This window comes from Poeciliopsis prolifica, unplaced genomic scaffold (genome assembly GCF_027474105.1).
Source record: "Poeciliopsis prolifica strain line A6 unplaced genomic scaffold, Auburn_PproV2 SCAFFOLD007, whole genome shotgun sequence".
Lineage (NCBI taxonomy): Eukaryota > Metazoa > Chordata > Actinopteri > Cyprinodontiformes > Poeciliidae > Poeciliopsis > Poeciliopsis prolifica.
The window spans coordinates 11418344-11442244 of record NW_026562382.1 but is presented as its reverse complement, the minus strand read 5'-3'; the positions used below and the strand labels follow the sequence as shown (position 1 = coordinate 11442244).

The window sequence follows — 23901 nt, the reverse complement described above, 5'->3', positions numbered from 1 at the left end:
TGTGACAAAAAACCGTTTCTTAGCTACCAGACAACGCTGACGGGCTGAGTGCAAGATGGCGAAAATAAGACGGTTTCAACAGTAAATTAGCTGTGTCGTTATAAGCAATTTTAGTAGCGTGAAACATTGCGTTTTCCTTTTCCCAGTCAGTACTCCATCTACAGCGTTAAAGATGGAGGAAGAAGACACAATCCTGGTAAGCAAAGCTCGCTAATAATAGCATTCGGTGCTACATAAACAAAACGATAAAATAAACAAAAACAGTACAATCGGGAAGTCATTAACTATTAATATACTTTATTTACAAGATAAATAAAGTATATTAATTGGTAGTGGTCTGTAAGAGAAAGATCACATCAACAAGCAATTAAGATAATATACCATGATGACGAATGTTAATTAACAGAAATGCCCTTCTTTAACTCCTTTTTGTCATAGCATGATATTTGTAATTTTAATTTTCTTTTTTTTAAGGTAATCAAACTATTTGGCAGGCTGATCCTCAAATTGTTTTAACTCTCTTTTTTTTCTCGAAATGTTTTGCTCCAGGCTTTGATCAAGTACTACTGCTATGAAAAGTACTTCAATCATGCAATCAATTCTGTCTTAGCTGCTCAAAGGAAATTCAGTAGCCCCATCTACACTTTCTTCCACGCATTTGCAAGTCTTATGCAAGGTATGATTTTAAAGGATTACTAATATGAAGGGACGAGAGCCTTTGCCAAATATTTTTGTTTCTTCAGGTGAAATTAGAGAAGCCACGGCAGAACTGGACATGGTCAGAGATGATCGAGATCTGTCTCTCTGCACATTGATGGCTCTTGTCTATGCTGAGAAGAAAAAGCCAAACCCAGGTGATACAAAGTTTTGTCATGCATTCTATACATAAAACATAGTCTATCAAAACTACACAACATCATGCAAAAACATTGACACCCCCTGAGTTTCATTCTCAGTGATAAACCAACAAAAAATATAGTTTTCTGGCACAATTGTAACATGCAATAATATAGTTTATAGTTTTCAGATTTTTTTCACAAATAAACTGTCATGTTTAGTGGTTTCGAGAAGGACCCAAAAGCAGAGAGACAGAGGCATTGAGTTGAGAATGAAAGTTTTAATGAAAATATGAGAACCAACACTTAGAAAAATTGATAGGGGAACAGGTGACAGAACAAAAAACAAAAATCCACAGGAATGAAACTGACAAGGAGACACTAGGATAACACACGGTAAAACAGGAACATGACAAAAGGAGACTAGAGGAACCAGTTAGGAGTGACTAAGGGTAAGGTGCTTAAATACCTTGGAGGTTGAATGCTTAGCAAAGTACCTCAGTTGATGAGCTAAGGGGTTGCAGGTGTGAGGGGAAGGCAGCCTGAGGAGAGAGAGAGAGGGAGTGACACAGAGGGCGATGGAAAGTATGCAGGGGACCAGGAAATAAACTTAACATTAAGTAATAATAGACACAAAAATAAACTAGAACCACTAAGAAAGGATTAAGTGAATGGAAAACAGAAACAAGACTAACCTAATCAAAATAAGAAACTAGCACAGAATACAAAAATGAAAAGTTCAAAGTGCATATGAGTTGAGTCCCTCCATGAATTAATTCTGTTTAGGACCACCTTTTGAGAAGTTCAATAGCTTTGATGCTTTTGTACTCTGGCAAAACAAAAAACAAAAAAGGTTTCTCTGTATCCACAGACAGAGACATTATTCAAGAACTTGATGCTAAGGTCAAAGAGGATCGTAAAAGTGCACCACCCAAGAGTCTTTACCACGCTGGGACCTTTCTCTGGCTGTTAGGCAGAAATGACAAAGCAAGAGAGTACACAGAGCGAATGATCAAGCTCTCCAATGGCTCAAGAGAGGTGAGAGTTTATTATTTTCACTGTATTTATGCAGAATCCATAAATTTATCTTATGGGGATGATTGTGATATTTGTGATGTTCTTTTTTATTTTAAAGGGCATAATCCTAAAAGCCTGGATAGATGTTACGTCAGGGAAAGACACCTACATCAGGAAGGCTGGGAAATACTTTGATGAGGCCCTGAAAGAAAGGGCAGATGTTTTTGCCCTAATGGGAAAGGTAATGATTTATTTTGATTATTCCAAACTCCAAATGTTATGATCTTATAATGCATTACCATTCCACATTTTACAATATGTTTCAAATGTTTAATTAACTCACCAGGTTGAATTTTGAGAAATCCAACTATGTACACTTTGTTGTAGTTCTGAAAGTATAGATATTTTAACTCTAAAAATTATCAGCTTAGTTATTGTTTAATATTTATATTTATATGTATTTTAGACAAGCAGAATGTTTTCAAATGCATGTATGTCTTGTAGTTTCTTCAGACTGCAAGACATTTGAATTATTCTACCATATTGTTTCACACACTGGCCTATCTGTGATAAGCCATTTAAAAATCCTCAAACATGTCTTATAATAACTCTGTGCATGTTATATTAATATAACCCTTTCACAGATGCTTTTCTTTTTTTTTTTTTTTTTTCGTATAGGCACAGTATTATGAATGTCGTCAGAACTACTCTGGAGCACTGGAGATGGTTAACCAAGTCATAGTGAGTTTCTCTGGGTTCATTCCAGCTCTTGTTAAGAAAATGAAACTGCTGCTAAGTCTTCAAGACTGGGATCAAACCATAGATGCTGCTCACAGGTAAATAATAAGAACCATCAGTTGTGTTTTCCAAATAATTCACCAACAATTTGTACATCTCAGTTGAGACTGCATCTCAAGGTTTCTGAAAGAAGATTAATAGTACAGGTGCAATAAGGAGTGGTTGAAACACTTGCACTCTGCACTTGGGATATAAGGAGAAAAGAAAATTTGAAAATAAAAATAAAAATCTCTAACCAGTGGATACAGGTTTTTCATTGTTTTTACCTCTTTGTATCATTGCCGAAGCCAGACAATATAAATATTTTTTTTAAAAAAAGGTGCCCTGACGCTAATCTTTAGACTCTCCAGTGGCTGCCTTCTCAGTTCCTTTCAGTTTTAATGTTGATCTGACAGTTTAACCTAGTAGTGCAGGAGTATCAAATACTCTATTACTGTCAATGGAAGAAATGCGTTGGAGATTGACTTTTATTAACACCACCTTGGGTCATGTTTCAGGCTTTTACAGAAAGATAAAAATAACCTGGAGGCTTTGCGGATGCTGGCACTGCACTCTTTATGTAGAGATGGAGATATTACAGAGGTACATTCAACAGATTCTTACATTTACCTTACTTAATGGTTGGAAATTAGCATGATTCATTTAGTTTAGACAAAAACCATAGCAATGCTCATTAGCTCATAGAATCCTGTTTTTTTTTACCCCTCGACAGGCAGTAAAACAACTTTCCAACCTTATCAACGGATTAGACATACTGGAACCAAACAATGCCGAGCTTTACTACAGAATGTCTGTGGCCTTCACCCGTGTTGTAAGATTTCATGTTAATATTGTTATTATATCTCAAAGCTGGGATTTTAGAAGCAAATGTGTTTTTCTCTAAATCTTTGCCAAAGTTGTATTACCATCTCAGTTCTTGTCATGACATGTGGTCCATAGATTATTTTGAATAATTTGACTTTCCAAATTTGACTATCTCTTCTGTGTGAATCTAATTAGGCCTCAGCTAAAAAAACACATTTAAAATATTTAAGAATTATTTAAAGAAGAGTTATAGGATTTACAATGATTTCAGAACTATTTCTATATGATATGTCGTCTGGTTTTTGACGCGAACTTGAAACCTTTCTGAGGTTTTCATTGGATTTTTCCATTACTATTGCTGCTTTAAAAAAAATCTTTGCTGTGACTTTGTTGCCATACAGTGTGGACGCAGTGACAAAGTGATTGAGCAAACATTCCGAATGGTAGAGAGGGCTTATTCCATGGCATCGAGGGATCCAGATTTAGCCACGGAGTTGGGCTACCAGATGGTGCTTCAAGGCAGAATCAAAGAGGCCTTGAAGTGGTACAAGATTGCCATCACTAACAAGGAGAAAACTAGTGTTTCAGCTTTGACTGGTAAAGTTTTTTGAATGTTTTTTTTGTTTCTTTGTTTTATTGCAAATGTTCTTCATGTTTACAGATTGTTTTGTGATTGTTTTTTCACTATCCAGGTATAGCTCGCTGTCAGGTGATCGAGGGACTACTTGACGATGCAGAACAGCAGCTGGAATTTCTCTCAGAGATTCAACAATCTATTGGAAAATCTGGGGTAATGTTTAGATGAATTCTTATGAGAGAATCCTAAAACCAGTACTTGTAGTTTGGAAGCAAATATAATTTACTAAGCTAAATCAATCATGTAGCCTAAAAAATTCAGTTCTTTGATCTTATGTTGTAGATCATAGATTCCTTTAATTAGCCAATTTTGAAATCTTCACTCAACATTTGCCGATTTTTTTTCGTACTTTGTTTACAAAATTATTTGTTCAACCAATTATTTATTTTTAATATTTTCTGTTGTATTAGGAGCTTTTGTATCTGCAGGCTGTGCTGGCAGGAAAAAAGCATCAGCCCCAGGCAGAGGTGACCAACCTTCTGAATGACGCAGTGGACACACACTTCTCCTCGCTGCAGGGCCTTCCTCTGGGAGTCGAGTATCTGGAGAAGATGAACCCAGACTTCCTGTTGGATATTGTCAAAGAGTATCTTGCTCTTTGTCCTACAAAGGTAAAATTGATTTGTTTTTTTGTCACCCCACAAGTTATTAAAGAAGTTTTGGGGATTCAGTATATTCCAAGCTAATTTGGAACACGTTGTTATTTAAGCCTCCTGCTGCTGGCCAGCCTCCTGCTCCTCAGCTGCAGCATTGTGCCACGTTGTTGGATACTGTGGTTAAAATTGTGCCAGGTCTCCTTCATGCAGTCTTCTTGCTTGCCAAAGTCAGATACCAGTCTGGTGAGTAATACAAATAAAATGTACATGTGCTTCTCAGTAAATTAGATGAGCTTTGAAGAGTTGATTTTTTCCAGTGATTAAGTTAAAACAAAGAGAATCTTAGTTTTATTAGACATAGAGTGATATAGTTTAGAAATACATATTTGATTTAATTTTGATCATTGTGACTTAAGGTAAAACCTCAAACATTTTTACAAAAAATATCAGAAAACTGAAAGGGATGTCCATCTTAAATCTATGTCTGAGACCCAAAGAAATAGGTTTGAGCATTCTTGGTGATATTTGGTATTTTATCAACTTTATTTGTCCTTTGCCTTTTTATTTATTATTTATACTATTAAACTTGATTGAACAGTAAAGCACTCTGATCAACTTATGCTGTTTATACGGTGCTTTATAAATAAGTTCATACAGACCGACTTTTACATGTATTTTAAATTGTGTAGTTAATAATGGGTCAGGGTTCCTTTTGCATGTACAGCTGCACCAGTGCAGCATGGAGGCGATCAACCTGTGGCAATACTGAGGGGTTAAGGAAGCTTATGTTGCTTTAATAGGACTCTTTAGCTGATCTTATTTTGTACTTGATAAAAATCTTATCTTGTGTTTTGTTAAAGATTCTTCTGACTCTAGCTGCAGTCCACACCGATATCAGTCCCAGTCTTTTGTGGTCTTTGCTTTGTTTGTCCTTCCACTCTACTTCTGAAAAATATGCAAGGATGTAGCGCTCCGTGAGCAACATTTCTTTAAGCTTTTGCTTTTCATTGGTCATTAATTTTAATAAACAAATATAACTAAAAAAAAAAAACTCTTGAAATGGATCATCCAGCATTTAATGAATCAATATATATTTTTACATTGAATAACTGAAATAAATAAAGCTTTCACAAAATAAAAAATATATATATATTGAGATCCTTCTGTGTTTTAATTATTGATATATTTTTGTGACTGTAATGTTTCAAATCACACTCTTTCTTTACCCCTTCAGGTGACATAGATGGTGCTCAGAGCAGTCTTAACCACTGCCTGGAGCAGTGCCCCTCTCACGCAGATGCTCATCTGCTATTGGCCCAGATTCATCTTTTGCAGGGTAACATGATGCTTTGCAATCAGTCACTTGAACTCTGCCTCAGCCATAATTTTGAGGTAAAAACAAATAAAATTTGTCAATTTATGTGTTATGTTATGGATACAGATCATTTTTATCAAAAAGGTTTATGAACTATTGTGCATTCTAGATACGAGATCACCCTTTATACCACCTCATCAAAGCTCAGGCTAAGAAGAAGACAGGGGAGCTTGGGGAGGCTATTCAGACATTGCAGATGGCCATGAGTCTTCCAGGCGTCCGTAGAGCTGGTTCCTCATCCAAGTCCAAACACAAGAAGTCAGAGCTGAACTCTGCTGACTGTGTGTCTCTCTTCTTGGAGCTAGCCGAGGCCCTGTGGCTCAATGGAGAGCAGGTATGATATGGAGTTTTTATCCTTGACACAATTTAATTTAAATTTTCACAATTTCTTTACGGAAAGTTATTAGAAGATGAACTTATTTCCATATTACAGCATGAAGCAGCAAAGGTCATGCAGGATGCCATCAATGAGTTTTCTGGGACTCCGGAGGAGCTGCGTGTCACTATTGCTAACGCGGACCTGGCGCTGCTGCGTGGTGACACAGAGCTGGCTCTGAGTATGCTAAGAAACATTACACCTGAGCAGCCCTACTATATTTCTGCCAAAGAGAAAATGGCAGATATATATTTGAAACACAGAAGAGAAAAACGACTTTATGCAAGCTGCTATCGGTGAGTTACGTTTTGATTCAAACAATGACAAAAACAAAATCTGTCTGAAATATAAACTGGCATCAAATTATCTGAAGGGAAGAGTAAAATCTGAAATAGTAAAACAATATAATCAGCTTTAGCTTCTGGAAAAGCTTAAGCTAAATTAAGTAAATATGAGCTCTCTGTGTAACAGAAAGCATTTGATGTTTTTTGACTGCGTGGACTTACTAATGTATTAGTAAATCACACACAATACAGAGATATGTAAACATAATGCCATACGTTATATGTGATATTTTCCACAGAGAAATGGTGGAGAAGCTTCCTAGTCCTCACACATATCTCTTACTTGGTGATGCATATATGAACATTCAGGAGGTTTGTAAAATACATGTTTTATTTTTATTATCTAATGTTATTTGACGTTATAAGGATTCTGTGAACTTTAAAAAACTGAAGGATTTCAGTTTCTGAAATCCATCCCAACAGTCCTCTTATTGCTCTGCTGTTAAATTCTGTTGGCTTGCTAACTATGTGACAAATATCTGACTATGTGCTTAAATGTGTTTTTTTTTTAATCTTAAACAATATCTTGTCTCAGCTGGTGTGCATAAAGAATACGACAAACTTCTCAAGCTTGGTTTACAAGAAAATTAAATATTCTCACTGTTCAGTTCAGGTGGTATAACAAAGAAAAGGAAGAATCAATTGTAACTGCTGAGAGTGGAAAAACACACAGCAGGCCTGCAGCCAAATAACAGACTCCCATGGAGCAGATTTCAGACAAATCAGGGAACAGGATGTATTACCTTCATGACTGTATGGGTGCTAATAATGTTTATGCATTTTTTGGTTGTGACACAAGATAAAACTTGGGTCAAGTAGATTTGCTTTTGTCATTTCACCAACAGCAACTAATTTTAGCCAAACTATCCAATAGATTGCTCTTTAAAACATTGTAAAGTCCATTACATTCTTACTACTTGTCCCAAGCTAATAATATTTACAAAAACCTAAAACCAGCAGTAAACTATGATGCTACTTACAGTCATCTGTGTTTATCTTCAGCCAGAGAAAGCCATTGAAGTTTATGAGCAAGCTCTGAAGAAAAACCCCAAAGATGGTGCTTTAGCAAGCAAAATTGGGAAAGCGTTGGTCAAGACTCACAACTACGTCAAGGTAGATTAGGTTATACACCCACATGTTTTATACACATTTAAAGTTTTGCTGATGCATGGTTGTTGTAATCATTCCAGGCAATTACTTATTATGAAGCAGCGCTAAAGACTGAGCAACAGAACTTCCTACGCTATGACTTGGCTGAGCTTCTGATGAAGATGAGGCAGCATGATCGCTGTGAGAGAGTTCTCAATGACGCTTTGGCTCATGATCCAGGTGCTTCCAAAATCCCAATATTTATGGCATTGCATAAGTATGTAGATAACATACAAAGATACTTGCCAAAAAAAACGTAGAACCAAAATCACAGTTTGATGATGTTGTATCTAAGGTGAGATTGGACTTCCCAAAACTGTGCTGAAAAGCTGTACAAGATTTTTAAAAACTATTTAGTTTATCAGCACTAAACCAAGTGTCTGGATCTTCTTTAATTTAAACTCCATCCAATATTTCCCAACCCTGGTACTCAGGGCACACTTTCCTGCATGTTTTAGACGTTTCCCAGCTTTAACACACCTGATTCAGATTATTCAAGTTTAGCAAAACCCTGCTAATCACCCATCAACTCAAACCATGAAATATGCAGGGCAGTGTGTTTGAGGACAACGGTTGGAAAACACTGGACTAGGCCAATAAGAGGTGCTCCAAAATTCACCTTACTCCTAGTGCACAAACATTTTTGTTGCTTATATCCTGCTGAACAATTTGACCCATACATTGCTGCTTTACTTACACACTGTGATGTTGTGTTCATGACTTTTTTTTTTCTTCCAGTGAATGAGTTGCCTGCTCTCTCAGATACCTGTCATTATCTAATGCTGCTCGCTAAGGTCCAAGTTAAGGAGGAAAAAAATGAAGAAGCTTTACTTTCACTACAGAAAGTAAGTGATTCCATTCGCTCATAAAATATCTTGCTTGAATATTTCTCATGACAAATGTAATGATTTTTTTAAATCCCATTCAATTCAGGTTATTTAAATAACACACATCCATCTATTTATGAGAAAAACAGGTCTGATCTAGGTTCAATACATAGAATCTAAATTGAACTTGTTTTCAATTGAAATTGCTGCAATACGCTCAGATTCAGAACAGACATTTATACATTTTCTCAGAATACCTTAATTTTTATGTGTTTTTTTAAATTATTATTTTTTGTTTCCCTTAATGATGTTGAGTTATTTGCTGTTTATAGGCCCGAGATGTACAAGCCAAAGTCCTGAAGCGCGTTCAGCTGGAGCAGCCCGATGCTGTCCCGGCGCAGAAACAACGTGCTGCAGAGATCTGTGCTGAGATCGCCAAACACTATACAAGTCAGAGGGGCTATGAGAGAGCGGTCAAATTCTACAAAGAAGCTCTTGTGTATTGTGAGACCGATCGCAAGGTCAGTGCAGCTGAATCAAAACGTTTCAGTGTACTTACTGCAGCTGTGGGCTGTGCTTAGCAAGCGTTAGCTTTTTTTAAAGTCTTGTTACATGTGTTTCTCAAATGATCTGTGATTTCAATTGCTGAAGATTTTCTTTACGCTGAAGATCTGATGTACGTTCTCAGTGTTGCCATATTCAGAATGCTTTGACACAAAATCTATTCAGATGAATGTGTGCCCTGTTCTTACTTAGGTCATGCTGGAGTTGGCGCGGTTGTACCTCACTCTGGACGAGGTGGATTTATGCCAGCACCAATGCAGCGAGATTTTGAAGAATGACAATTTCAACGAAGATGCAACTCTGGTTTGTGTTGCCCCATCACAGATGTTTGAAGTTATTTTTTCAACTAAATCAAATAAATAATTTCGAATGCATGTTTATTCTTAGATGATGGCGGACATTAATTTTAGAAAACAGGATTACGATCGGGCACTTAGTAATTTTGAGAAACTCCTTACATACAAACCAGGTAACTCCTTTTCTTTGGCAAATATAAATAATAATAATAATAAATAAATCATTTCCCAAACTAAAAGCCAGCTGTTTTTTTTCCAGACAACTACCCAACTCTATCGCATCTCATTGACTTGTTGAGAAGAGCTGGCAAGTTGGAGAACATCCCCAGTTTCCTTGATAAGGCAGAAAAACATTGTTCCAGAATTAAATTGGACCCAGGCTTCAACTATTGCAAGGGGCTTTATCTTTGGTAAGGTCGGTCAATTTTTTTACCAATCTTGTTCTTTCAAGTTTTGAGTCTAAACTTCATGCCTTTTGCATAGGTACGCAGGAGAACCCATCGATGCTCTGCTACATTTTAATAAGGCTCGGAAAGATAACGACTGGGGTCAGAATGCTGTATATAACATGATTGAAATCTTGCTCAACCCAGACAACGACACAATTGGAGGAGAAGTGTTTGAGAATTTAGATGGTGAAATTGGGTGAGTTTCACACAAGCTCAGTAATGACAATAAAAGTCAATACAATTAGTAACTCAATTTAAAGAGTGAAAATATATTTCAAGGTTTTATTTCTGATCATTTGAATATCTGTGGCTTACAGTTAATGGAAACCCGCAAAAAAGAATTTTCAGAACAAGTTAGGTACTAAGAAATTGTGAATTGAGTTATTGAAACAATAATTTAATTTATCGAGTGGCATCTGCAGACATTATTAGACTCACACATTCTGGGCCTAAATTGATTTTAAAAAAAAGTGAGAAAAAAAAAAAACAAGTTTCAGATCTTTACTTCATAATATAAAAAAAATATATATTTTTTTTTTGTCACATAAAAGTATTTTAGGCACACCATGGGAAGCCAGGTGCCAAGGCAGCTTTATGCTACAGTAACAGTACATTAACTAACTGTATCAAGACTCTGTCTGACATCAAAGTAGACAGGCGAAATTACTGAAAAGGAACTTGTATTTGCATGACTTTGGGCTGTTTTGATTATTTGTAAGGGTGCTTAGTTGGAGGGATGTGTGAATTTAACACCTGAAGGTGTGAGAAGGGTTGAAACCTCAGAACTCGGCACCCGGGCACACCAAATGGCAGGCAGTTTCTGCTCCTGAATGAACCAAGCATCCAACCCAGAAATGTCTCCCTTCAAAGCACAGGAGAAAAAGAACAGAGACACAAAGAAGTAAAGGGCACCAGATCTCCAGGCCAAGGAAGGGAAAGCACAGTTTCATCCTTTCTAATGGCACTAGAGTCAGATGTCTTGACTGCCAAGCGTAAGAATGAGTTTAAAACTGAACTGCACAATGGGATACAATGAAATGGTTTAGATCAAAAACCATTAAAAGGTATTACTATGTTAGAATGTCTCAGTCAAAGTCTAGTCCTATGTCCACCATATTACTAAATCTGATTCTTTTCTTGAGCTTCAAATAAAACAAAAGTTTTTTAAATATTTTATTTTATCCGTTTTTTTCCCTCGTCAGTTTTATATTGTCTTTCTTTCCTTTCGTTCCTCCACTGCAATATTTTTACTCAAAGCAAAAGACCTCATGGTAAAACATGCTGATGTCGTTTCAATGTAACGTATTTTAAAATTGTCATTATTATATGGAAAGGTAAAACTGTCTGGTCTGGGATAAGCCTCCTGTTTTTCAGGATCCAAACAGTGTCTTTGGTACAGAGCGTGTGCCTCAGTTTTAAATATTACAGACTTTGTTACAATTCTATTTTGTCTCCTTAGCAACTCCACAGAAAAGCAAGAGTCTGAGCAGCTTGCTGTGAGAACAGCAGAAAAGCTTCTCAAGGAGATAAAGCCTCAGACGCCGGGCGGACACGTACAGCTCCGCATCCTGGAGAACTACTGCTTGCTGTCTACTAAACAGAAGGCCAATGTAGAGAAAGCCCTCTGTGTTTTCACAGAGATTGCAAACAATGAGGTAAGTAAACTCCAGATGGTGCACGACATTATTCCTTCTTGTGTAAGTATACCCACAGTAGTGGCTTTCCATTTTTCAGGCCATCTCTTTATATGGTTGAGTGACATTTAGTTATATTTTTTATCAACCTTAGTTTTTCCTTGTCTTATTATGAACCAGGTTAGAGTCGATTTTTGTGCTATAAGCTGTTGGCTAGGGACTCATTCTACCTCTCCTGCTTTCTATTGTGGGATTCAGAAAGACCACGTTCCAGCTTTGTTGGCCATGGCAACAGCATACATGATGCTGAAACAAACTCCTCGAGCCAGGAACCAGCTCAAACGAATAGCCAAGATGAATTGGAACATTGCTGACGCTGACGAGTTTGAGAAGAGCTGGCTGCTCCTGGCAGATATATACATCCACTCAGGGAAGTATGACATGGCCGCAGACCTTCTAAAAAGATGTCTCAATCATAACAAGGTGGGCTTGAACATGTTGTCACTCTTTAAATAAGGCATTAGTTCAGCATTCTCCGCACATGTTTTGTCTGACACAACTTTTAATCTAAAAATGTACGTTTGTCCAGTCATGCTGCAAAGCGTATGAGTATCAGGGCTACATAATGGAAAAAGACCAGGCGTTCCGCGATGCAGCTCTTAACTATGAAATGGCTTGGAAATATGGAAATCAGAAAAATCCAGCTATTGGTATGTCAAGCAAAATCAGATGTGAAGTTCTACCCACATGAGTTAAGGGAAAATTGCATTTATAACATCAAATGTCTGTGTTTCATTTAGGATATAAACTTGCTTTTAACTACTTGAAAGCAAAGAGGTACGTTGAGGCCATAGATGTGTGTCATAAGGTGAGGCTTCTGAAAATAAATGATCACAGTCTGTTGTCTTTGTTGTGGTTTTATGCTTTAACACAACTGCATTTCTGTCTACAGGTTCTCGCTGCTCATCCAGATTATCCAAAAATGAGGAAGGAAATCCTGGACAAAGCTCGTGCTGCCTTGAGATCATAGAGTTGCATGTTTTTGCATGTGTGCCTGAGAAATATTGTGAGAGAGTTGCTTATTGTGTTAAAATGAAAATGTAGTTATTTTTCTCATGCCTTTGAGCAGACCCTCAAACACATGGTTTTATAGATTTTTCTGAGCACATGAAAAGTTGGTTTCTGACAGTTTAAAGAGAAAACAGAGCAGAGACTTTGGGGAATATGCACAGCCGAAAGCTTCTAGCAATTTAATGGCTATATAAATGTTTTTGCAGATTGAAATAGTAATCTTAGAAACATTTACATTTTACTAGTCCATACTGACCCTCTGCTTTCCAGAGGTATTTGCAGTGTGTTTGTCAAAGGTACTATCCAGTTATATGTTTTTGTTCTATAAACAAATGTAAACTGACAGTGAGAACATCTGGTTAATAAAGCATACATTTTCACTGTTGGATTTTATGCAAAACAAAGTTTTTTTTTTTTTTTTTTTCAAAAAAATGCATTACTAAATTAAAAAAGCTAATTCTGTTTTTTGGGTCGATCACTTTGCAAGGACCAGGCATATATGTCTTCTTACAGTTGTGCTATTAGTTTTTATTCCTTGATTAATTTATGGATATTTCACTGTAGTTTGAGTCAGAAGACTGAGGTGGCTGGCCTGGAAGCACAGGCTGGCCTTGTGCTTTGGATTATTGTTGTGTTGAACATGGAAGGATGTCCAGTGAGGAATAAAAGCACAATGCCATCTCACATTTGCCAAAAAGACATCTTCAATACCCACAAGACTTTTGGGAAAATATTCCCTGGATTTGTGAGACAAAAATGAAACTACCTTTGGTGTGTGTCCAAACTGAGTGTAAGACTTAGAGTAGTGTTGCATGTTTTAGGCGTTTCCTGTCTTCAGCCCAGGCAATTTCAATTGACAAGTGTATTCTGAACTGCAATCAGCTGAGTCAGGTGTTGTAAAGCAGGGAAACATCTTAAACATAAAGGGAGTATGCCTTGAGGACCAGGGTTGGGAAGTAGTGATGTAGTGCAATACCTACCTTCAAAAACGGTAGTGTTGCTGAGATGGTCTGGGCTGCTTTACTACTTCAGGATCTGAACAACTTGCTGTGATTGTTGGTGTCATGAACTGTGCTCCTGAAGTATAATGTCCAGCCATCAGTGTGCAGCCTGAAGCTCAATCATATTTTGATTGTGCAGCAAAGCAAATATCCAACAAACAACAGCAAGTCAATCTCTATATTCCTTAAACAAGTAAAATTAATCTAGCCAGACTGACATAGACCCTAACGTATTAGTTTCTGTGTAATATGCCTAATATGCTATCCACACTGAAAGACCCACAATATTACTGAAAATAAATAATTCAGCAAGAGTGACCCAAAATTTCTCCACTATGATGCAAGGGTCATTACCAGTTATAAAGTCTTAATACAGTTGTAGCAACTAAGGGTGTTTTATGGAGCAATTACTTTTTCCTAGCAGGTCAGGATTGTGTTTTACTAAATAATGTGATCATCCTTGCAAAACTGCATTGTGTATCCTTTTTGTAGAATGTTGAAATTGAGAATTTGAGACATTTATCTATGGAAAAAAGTAATTGAAAGAAAAACAAAATCTGTCAAGGGGATATGATTTGTTAAAGCACTTTCAGTTCTTTCATATAAACCTGATAATCTGTTATGTTTTTTGTTGTTTGTTTTTACATGCCACTCCAAGACTATTGATCCCCAAACTGGACATCCTTCACAAAACTTTCTGAAGGCCCCCCACGGTGATTGATAGCTGAACTTTTAATTGTTTTATGGGTGGAAATATATTTCAGAAGAATCCTTTTGAAACATAGTTGTAGTTTTTGTTACATCATTCTTTTTCTTTCTTTTTTCTTTTCTTTTTTTTTTCTTTTATGAACCTCCTAAACGATGATGAACATACGGCATCTACAGACGTGACCCGCAGGACACAGTCAGCATTTTAATGGACATAATATATTGGCTTCCTGCCACGGGAAGCGATGGGGGGGGCACAGTCCGCACAGATGGAGTCACTGAAAGACAGACTCCAAATTGGGCACCAGGGGAGGCTCAGCTCGGCTGGAGCCCGTTTCTCTGCTCCCTCTATCCTCCAAATCGTTTTGAGCTTTATCCTTGGGACATTTCAGAGATTAGACAAGCGGTGAGTGTCAGCTTTCATCACTTCTATCAGGAAAAAAATAAATAAATAGTAATACTAAAGCCGCTCACATGCTGGATGATTTTTTGTAACTTCAATGATTCGTGTCGGATCATTTTCTGCTTATTAGTTTCTTCATCGACTCTGAAGTTTTAAGCTCTACGGGCAGGATGTGGTGCTTCCCAGTAGCGTGATTGGACGGGGTGGGGTATACGGCGTTCCTCCGTTATTTGTAACCCAGCAACTGCCCCAGTGAATGACCAGTTGAACGAATCCTATTAATGACGCGGCTCCAGCCTCTCCGCAGCTCCGATGGAAGCATTCTGGTTTCGCTTTGGCTCAGCCACAGGTTTGTCCCTGTCGTCTACGCATTTGACTGAAATTCAACAATTAGCTTCAAAAAATGTAAAAAGAAGAAGGCTCTTGTTTGGATAAGTTTTCTCTTTTTGTACCTTATATGGATTCTGACCATTATTTTGACATGCAGAGGTCCGGTGTGCGCACGCGCACCGCTGTGCCACCGCCTTCTACCTGAGAGGAGCACACCTGGAACCAACGAGACGGAAGTTTGTTGAAATCAGAGAGAAGATTATTGTCTTTTTGAAAACTGTACTTATCTTTTTTGTTGTTGTTGTGGGTATCAAAGCAGCAACAGATGATCTCCGGTTAGAGCAGGATGCCATATCCGTGGATTTTTAAAACTTCGTTAATGAACTGCCAAGCGTAAGCTTCAGTTCAGCGACTTGTGGTACGTGTTGTTTTGTTTGAAGGAATGCGAAATCACTTGTCATTTTGATACAGATATTTGAGACGCTTCCGACTAAGAATTTAGAGATACCTGTTCCATTTTAACCATGTGTGGTCAATGTTTTGGAGGTAATTAAGTTATGTTTTTATATACACGTTCAGTTGAACTGAAACTGATTTTACGCTGTTAAAAAAAACTTGGAATCAAATGAGTAAAATTGGTGTAGCAATTTGCATACATTATCTATGGATGGACGTTTCTTCTGCTTTAAATTAAATATAATTTTAGAGCTCAAACTAAGTTAAATTCTAACTAGTATATTGTATAAGAAATCGGATAAATTCCAAATAATTGGAGGTGTCACCTTCTTGATAAAACGACAGGGAAGAGCAAAGGCAGTGTTTTTTTGTGTTTTTTTTTTTTCTTAAAATATAATTGAATAGTAGGCTATTATGTTTAACATTCAATCCCACCAAGGCTAGCATGTAACCTTCCCTGCCACAGCATGTGCCATTCATTTTGACCTTTGTACTGTCCCTAAATTATTGTGATTAGGCTATGAAGTCATGTTTAAATTATGTCTTAAAAAGTAAATGGCTTGTACAGTTGAGGCCAAAATTATTTATGCCTCTGGCAGATTTGGATTTAAACTAATCATTTTATATTTTCAACACATAACTTATGACTAAAAATGATATTAGCTAAAAAAAACACACACACACAATCATACCCCCAAATGTGGCGGTATGATCGATTTTGGGTTTGAGTGTAAAGGTGTGATGATGCATCAAAATCATGACGTGAGAATCCAACCTCACCTACCCAAATAGAGTTAAAATATAATGAAATGTGTGTTCTTTCTATGGTGTTCTTAATCCCAAAAAGTATTCAATAATCCCCCTTTTATGTCGTTATTAATGTTATGTCATTATGTATGAATAATAAAAAAATAAACTTTGACAATAACTTTCCATTGTAGGATTAATGTCCAAGATTACAAAATTCAGTACAATCTCAGAATACAAACACATTTTGAAATAACACTGCAATGTACCACCAATACATAGTAAATAATGTGTAATTTGCATCTAATGGTTACTGCTACAGGATTATTCTCTCTTATATTAAACGCTGCATTTACTTTGGTAATGTTTGAGTATGTGTGTTTATTACAGCTGGATCTTAATCCACAACCAGCCACAGCCAAGAAAGAAGAATGACTGTTTTTCGAAGAGTTCTCCGAAGACCTCTGCACCCACTTAAACTGGTCATAGTGACCTTAGTGTTTGTCACATTTCTGTTTTTTATACAATGGGAAGTGGGGGCACAAAGCCAACAGGAGGATCCCTGGCTGAAGGAGATGGCGGTGAAGCGTGACAGCATGCTGGGAATGGTCATAGGGGCCGTCAATAACTTCAAGCATGCAATGCCAAAGATGCAGATCAAAGCCCCCGTACGGCAGCAGGATAAACCAGGGGGAGCCTCCTGCCTGCCGGGTCACTACACTGCTGCTGAGCTCAGGCCGGCTCTTGAGAGGCCTCCACAGAACCCTCTCTCTCCTGGAGCTGCTGGGAAACCTTTCCACACAGATTCGCTCAGTCCCGAAGAACAGAAGGAGAAGGAGAGGGGTGAAGAAAAGCACTGCTTCAACGTTTATGCAAGCGATCGCGTCTCCTTGAGCCGAGACCTGGGCGCAGACACAAGACCACCAGAGTATGTGGACATCTTTATAAACTTTTTATGTAGACGCAGTAATCCAACCCTACTGTCAAATAAATTACTTCTATTTGCTCTTAGTAGCAGAGGAAAATGGAAAATGTCTGGCTGAAACCACTAAGATATGTACTCTTAGTCAACACAGCATGCAGAAATCCATGCATGCCATGATGTGGCTGAGTTCAGATGAAAGTTGAAATCTAAGTACTTGATTGTAGTTACCACATATCACAGGCAGAATCGTCATCCATCTGAATTGCTAAACGGGTTGCATGTATTTGAACTACTGAGCAACATCTCCCCCATTCCAGCTTAAAGGTTGACATATGCAGCTTAAGGAGACTGGCAACGTCCCACAGATGTAGTGACCACAGTCTCTTAAGACTTTCAGGATAGTCACATCTTTTTTTTCCCCATTGTCCTCCTTCTTGCAGATGCATTGAGCAAACCTTTAAGCGCTGTCCCCCCTTGCCGACTACCAGTGTGATTATTGTGTTTCACAACGAGGCGTGGAGCACTCTGCTGAGGACGGTTTACAGTGTCCTCCACACTTCCCCTGCAATTCTCCTGAAGGAGATCATCCTAGTGGACGACGCCAGTGTGGATGGTAAAAAAATTTAATGGCACCTTTTAAAGACCGCTCTGCTGAGCTTTTGGGTTCATTACAGGCAGCATGCTGGGTGGGCAGCTCACAGGGGAGCACAATACTCCTTCTGTGGTTTTGATGTGGCTAACAAAGGAACTCAAAAGGCTGTTAGTGAATACTTTCTAAGGATTTAGCAGTATCTAGCCTCAGAAGAGATACAACAATATTGGTCAGATGTATTACAAAACTAGCATACTGGGAAGTCTTATCTAAGAAGTACATAAATGAACTTGTTATGCCATTTAAAGTCAATATATGAGGCCGTCTATTTCCAATATCCATTTTCTGTGAAGGACTCTAGTGTCTATGCCAATTTTTGCCAATTTTGATTTCTTTTCAAAAACCTTTTTAGCAGTTTTCTTGCGAAGAGTGGTTTACATATTTGCCCCTTTCACAATTTAATTAGTAATTGGATTGGAATTACTAACTTTAGACAACAGTCTCTTTGTTTTCCAGGAAATGTAAACTCTTATCTTAATGGTGACATTTAGAGTATACTAATATTTACAAATCCAGCATACTTCACGACTGACAGAGGTTGTAAGCTAAAAGTGTTTAAACAGAGCAACCTAGCTGTGATATGTTTATCCTTCCTGGTATAAACTGTAAGTCTTCCCATCATTTTCTATCTTGTAGTCAGCTTTTACTCAATTCAATGCTGTGCCCTTTTGACAAAATGTTCCAGACCATGTATAAATTGATTTAATGTGGCAGAAATAAAAAAATGGCTGGGAGTAAAATGATCAGCACCAACCACTTTCTGACTTTGAGCACTAATCATGAAAATACATCGCTATAAATGTTGTTCCTGCAGTAGCAACCTTCACGTTGAAGATTGCTGTAGTTACCGTGTTGTGGTAGTGCTTAGATATATGGTGTATTGACAATTTGTAAAAAAAAATATGGAAGATTTTTGAGTATTGGTGAAGCTGAACAGTCCTCTGATCTTAGTCACCAGACCATTTTACTGTTCATTTCTATTTCTGGTAATTATTTTGAACTTCACAGAAACAATTAATTTCTCATTCTCTGCATCTGTTTTTGGTATCCCAGTTTTCAACAGACTCTTTCAGTTACAATCTTACATTTTCAGATGTATTGAAGGATGACCTGGATGAGTATTTGAAGCAGCTGAACATTGTCCGAGTCGTCCGGCAGCGAGAAAGGAAAGGACTCATAACCGCTCGTCTGCTGGGTGCCTCCGTGGCCACCGGTGACACCCTCACCTTTCTCGACGCCCATTGTTAGTCAGAACCACTCACGTCACCAAACACTTAAACTATTTTACACACGCCCTTAGTTATGCACTGTTTATAAAATGTTTGTGATTGTAGCGATGAATAGTAATAGAACTGTGACGGGCTGTCTTCTCCATACATGTATTAACAGGTGAGTGTTTCCATGGATGGCTGGAACCTCTGCTTGCAAGGATTGCTGAGAACTACACCGCCGTTGTGAGTCCTGACATAACAACTATTGACCTCAATACATTTGAGTTCATGAAACCTTCCCCATATGGTCAGCACCACAATCGTGGGAACTTTGACTGGGGTCTCTCTTTCGGCTGGGAGACTTTACCCGATCATGAGAAGCAGAGGAGAAAGGATGAAACATATCCCATAAAGTAAATACAATGTTTGACTCAATGGAAAGTGTGACCACTGTGTTAATATTTAACCTCCTGTAATAAAATTCTTGTACGTTATAGGACTCCCACGTTTGCTGGTGGACTCTTTTCAATCTCTAAAGAATATTTTTACCATATTGGCAGCTATGATGAAAAAATGGAAATCTGGGGTGCTGAAAATATTGAGATGTCATTTAGGGTAAGATGTCACTTTGGTGTCATTTTCAACATCAGCTTTCTTATTTATAAGTGCCTTTCAGCCTAGGAGTTTTTCCAGTTTCCAGAAAGTGTCTCGGGTGTGTCTTAACTCTGCATCTGTTTCTGCTGGCTTCCATTAACTTGCAGGTGTGGCAGTGTGGTGGACAGCTGGAGATCATCCCATGTTCTGTTGTTGGTCATGTTTTCCGGACCAAAAGTCCACATACGTTCCCCAAGGGCACGCAGGTGATTGCTCGGAATCAGGTACGACTAGCTGAGGTCTGGATGGACGAATATAAGGAGATCTTTTACCGTCGTAACCAGCAAGCTGCACAAATGGCTAAGAATGTAAGTGCCAGTTTTGCTGTTGATATACTTCTGAAATTATGTCAACTAAACATACTTATCTCGAAGGAGTAGCAAATTGGTCCTGAGGCTGTGTCTTGTGTTTCCACCACTTATGGATGTGTATGAGTGTTTTCAAGACCACTTATTATCACCCTCTTTAGACAAGCTTGAGCAAATCCCAGCTCCTGTCCTTGAAATGCTTACAAAAAGCCTCAGATCTGATTATAAGTTACTTAAGATACTCTCACAGGGCAAAGCATGTTCTCTCCTGGAGAAAAGTTTAGGAGTTTAATTTTCTATACAGATTATTTTAACACACACACAAATGCTTTCTTTAGCATCTCGTACCGATGCTATCAAAAGAACATCGGTACTACTTCATGACATACTCGTAGTGCTGGTTAACGTGCTCTTGAAGGGGTCATAAACATTTCTCTAAGGGCTTTACTTCACACAAAGAGGTCAAGCCAGTCCTGCAGATTTCAAACAGATATGCTGTTGTCCACAACCTCCTAGGGACCAGTGTGCTAAACACTCTTCACTGTATTAATAAAGAGCTCTTGTTATTATTTCCCTTTCACCCCTTTTCCGTTCATTTAGTTTTAAACAGGACTACAATACAGGTAGTAGTTTTGTAATGGACCAACATTATGTATTTAAGTTTAAATACAATTTCAGGCCACATATTTTTAGATTTTATTTTTATCTGTAAGCATTATTACCATCAAGTTCAAAAAGATTAACAATCACTCAGAAGGCATCCAAATTTTCTTTTATTGCTGTTGTGCCACATGTTTTTATTTTACCCATATTATTATTGGTGGTTCAGAGTGTTACTTTGTTACCGGATTCCAAACATGTGGCTTCCATCAAGTTGAAAATCATTCCTCAAAACAATGCAAGTTTCAGTTTCCAAATGTCTAAATAAATGTATTGAAGTATGCCCATATGCACCCATTATAGTTTTGTTTTGCATTTTTCACTCTTACGATTTTGAGAAATAAATGTTTTTGCATGTCTTTGAAAACAAAGTCTGTAGTTTGTTACTAGGGTGTAACTAATTTTCCAAGAGAGTGACTCTTTTTTTTTTTATCTTCCCTTCACACCACAGCACAGCTGTGCAAATGTTATTATCCAATTAAGAGGTTGCAGACTTAAAAATCTAAAATGTCTTAATCACTTTAAGTGAACATACCACAGTTTTTCGTTGAGGTAGGTCAGAGATGAATACATTTTCCCTTGTTTATGACAGGTCTAATATTAAAGTCTTGTATTTCTTCAATGCATATGAACTTAGACAATTTTTTTAATCTTAAAATGCATCAACAAACAGCATGTAATCTGATGCCTTTTTTTAGGGACACATTCTTTGATGCATAAAATCAGTTCAATTTTATTTTGAATTCTACTTTTATCAAGCTATGTTTAATACAATGTAGTTCTTGTAGTTTTATAATTTTCAGGTCAGATCTAAGTGGAAACAGTCAATGTCTTTCAGGAAATGGCTGATTGGTGTATCCCTAATTTTTTAGTAATATACATAAAATCATTTATTTAGTTTTCCAATTATTTCAAATCTCTGTACTGATGAGACATATGTCCTTTAAATGCTGAAATCTTTAGCTACCCTCTAACAACATTTGTTTTTTTATCTTTATGATAGAGAAATTTTGGAGATATTTCCAAACGTGTGGACCTCCGGGAGCAACTGCAGTGCAAAAGTTTCTCGTGGTATTTGAACAACGTTTATCCAGAAGTTTTTATGCCTGATCTAAACCCAGTCTTCTTTGGCTCGGTAAGATCAAATTCTACCACCAGTTCTCATTTCAGACCCCATAGCTCTGTCTAGCCACTGTGAGTTTCCTCTTGGGCTTTCTGTTAGGTACAAGTCAGTTCCAATTTAACACCACTAAAAGCACTTCAGAGGGTGAAGTTGTTTGAACAGCTTGTGCTGGATGTTAGTTTTTCGTTTTGTTTCCTCTTGCTCACTCGCACTTTCCAATTTTTTCACTCCTTTTTTTTTCTGTAGGTAAAAAATCTGGGGAAAGACACATGTCTGGATGCTGGAGAGAACAACGAGGGTGGGAAACCGCTGATTATGTACCCATGTCATGGACTAGGTGGAAATCAGGTCAGTAAAAAAAAAAAAAAAAAAAGCACTTTTTATCTGACTTGTCAAAACCACGGTGGGATTTCACCACCTTTTCGAAAATGATTTAATTTTTCAACATTTCCTTCTGCCCCAGTACTTTGAGTATTCCACACGTCACGAAATTAGACACAACATTCAGAAGGAGCTGTGTTTGCATGGGGCAGGGTTGGCTGTGACGCTGGAAGACTGCCAGTACAAAGGCATGAATACATTTGTAGGAACCCAACAAAAATGGGAGCTGAAGGATGTGAGTTTGCTCTTTTCCATCTGTTCAATTTCAGATTCGCTGGTTACCCTTTATGTGTGTAGTCGAGTAGTAATATTATCCCCTCTTTCTTTAGAACCAGTTGCTCTACTTGCCAGGATTGAACATGTGTCTAACTGCCCATCATGAGAATCCATATTTGGCTCCATGCAACCCCTCAGACAAATATCAACTCTGGTCCTTCATCTGAGTCTGCAAACCACTACTTTGCAAATGTCGGCTTGGTATGCATGAAGCATACAAGGACACAAGTATCTCATAATGTATGCAGCTTTTTTTTTTAGATTACAAACTACATCAAATTTTTATTTATTTTTTATACTAAAAAGGACTAAACTTTGCTGTTGCTGCTGTTGGAAATTCTAGACTTTGGAAGAATACATCATGTGCCTCTGCTACAAGAATTCATTTAATTGCACATTAGACAAGTGCCTTTTATGTTTTAGATAACTTTACAACCAAAGCAAACACTTGGTTATTAGTTAAAGCTGGCACATACTGCAACAAAATACACTGAGGATATGCATTACAATCTAAACAGTAGAAGTGGTGATAAAGTCCTAATAATGTGATGGACAGAACAAATAGGAAATTTCCCTTTAAAACTATGAAGTGCCTCAGATCTCACTTTGTTTTTCTTTTTTGTTATTAGTCTTTGTACAAAATTGGTAGTGGTTGGGTAATTTTTTGTTGAAAACCATCTGTGGTTCAAGGATTTAAATCACCTTATACAAAATTTCCTTTGTAAGACGTATTTTTATAATGCAAGAGATTGTAAAAGGCCCATTTGTTTTGTTAAGAGAATGTGTGAAGACGTTTAAATATCAAAAGACAAAATTTATAGTTACTGCAAAGTAAACATGAGTAGTAAAGCATCATGAGTGATAGAGATTTATTTTTGAAATCACCTAAATATGTCTATTATTTCTGGGTTTATGCTTTGGTGTTTATGAAGGGGATCTCTCAGTTTAGCATAAGAAACTCCACTTAATAATTAAATGCATCTGCTGGAGTGAACCTATGAATTTCTGGTGCAGGCACTAGTGTTTTGAGGGCTGTGAATGTTGCGTTGGGGCTTCGGATTGAACGTGGTGACTTTTCTGAAATGGCAAATGTTTTGTGTCCAATGTACTGAAGTCTGAAGATGTGATTATGAGACAAATAAATTCTGTTGGGTAAAGCAAGCTTCACTCATGCTTCCCTTCTGTGGACAGCAGAGGGCACTTTTGCACCTACAAATGGCAAGCTTCTACAGTACAGACAATGCATTGAAAATGTTTCATAACATCAGATTTTATGAAATGAATTTGAAAACA

The 23901-nt window shown here is 37.5% G+C and overlaps 2 protein-coding genes across 3 annotated transcripts; both read left to right on the top strand.

The window, feature by feature from the left end:
* On the top strand, positions 1-13153 carry ttc21b (tetratricopeptide repeat domain 21B). The gene is made up of 29 exons (XM_055032269.1): positions 1-196; positions 550-676; positions 744-854; positions 1708-1874; positions 1972-2094; positions 2532-2689; positions 3149-3233; positions 3364-3462; positions 3857-4052; positions 4148-4245; positions 4503-4703; positions 4802-4931; positions 5923-6080; positions 6173-6397; positions 6497-6735; positions 7023-7095; positions 7786-7896; positions 7974-8112; positions 8671-8777; positions 9092-9280; positions 9516-9626; positions 9711-9792; positions 9879-10029; positions 10103-10264; positions 11528-11723; positions 11961-12185; positions 12292-12412; positions 12503-12570; positions 12655-13153. Exons 1-29 carry the CDS (start codon positions 173-175, stop codon positions 12730-12732), a joined length of 3954 nt encoding a protein of 1317 aa, XP_054888244.1. The 5' UTR covers positions 1-172; the 3' UTR covers positions 12733-13153.
* A 2194-nt stretch (positions 13154-15347) lies between these two features.
* On the top strand, positions 15348-23765 carry galnt3 (UDP-N-acetyl-alpha-D-galactosamine:polypeptide N-acetylgalactosaminyltransferase 3 (GalNAc-T3)). Of its 2 annotated transcripts, none has more exons than XM_055031861.1 (11): positions 15348-15633; positions 16809-17346; positions 17784-17956; positions 19089-19238; positions 19385-19619; positions 19704-19821; positions 19968-20168; positions 21832-21963; positions 22198-22299; positions 22415-22567; positions 22662-23765. In XM_055031861.1, the coding sequence occupies exons 2-11, from the start codon at positions 16850-16852 to the stop codon at positions 22773-22775; spliced, it is 1875 nt and encodes a 624-aa protein (XP_054887836.1). In that variant the 5' UTR covers positions 15348-15633; positions 16809-16849; the 3' UTR covers positions 22776-23765. The 2 variants fall into 2 exon arrangements, with proteins under 2 accessions (XP_054887836.1, XP_054887837.1); XM_055031862.1 differs by lacking the exon at positions 15348-15633 and adding an exon at positions 15666-15761.
* Positions 23766-23901: the final 136 nt, after the last annotated feature.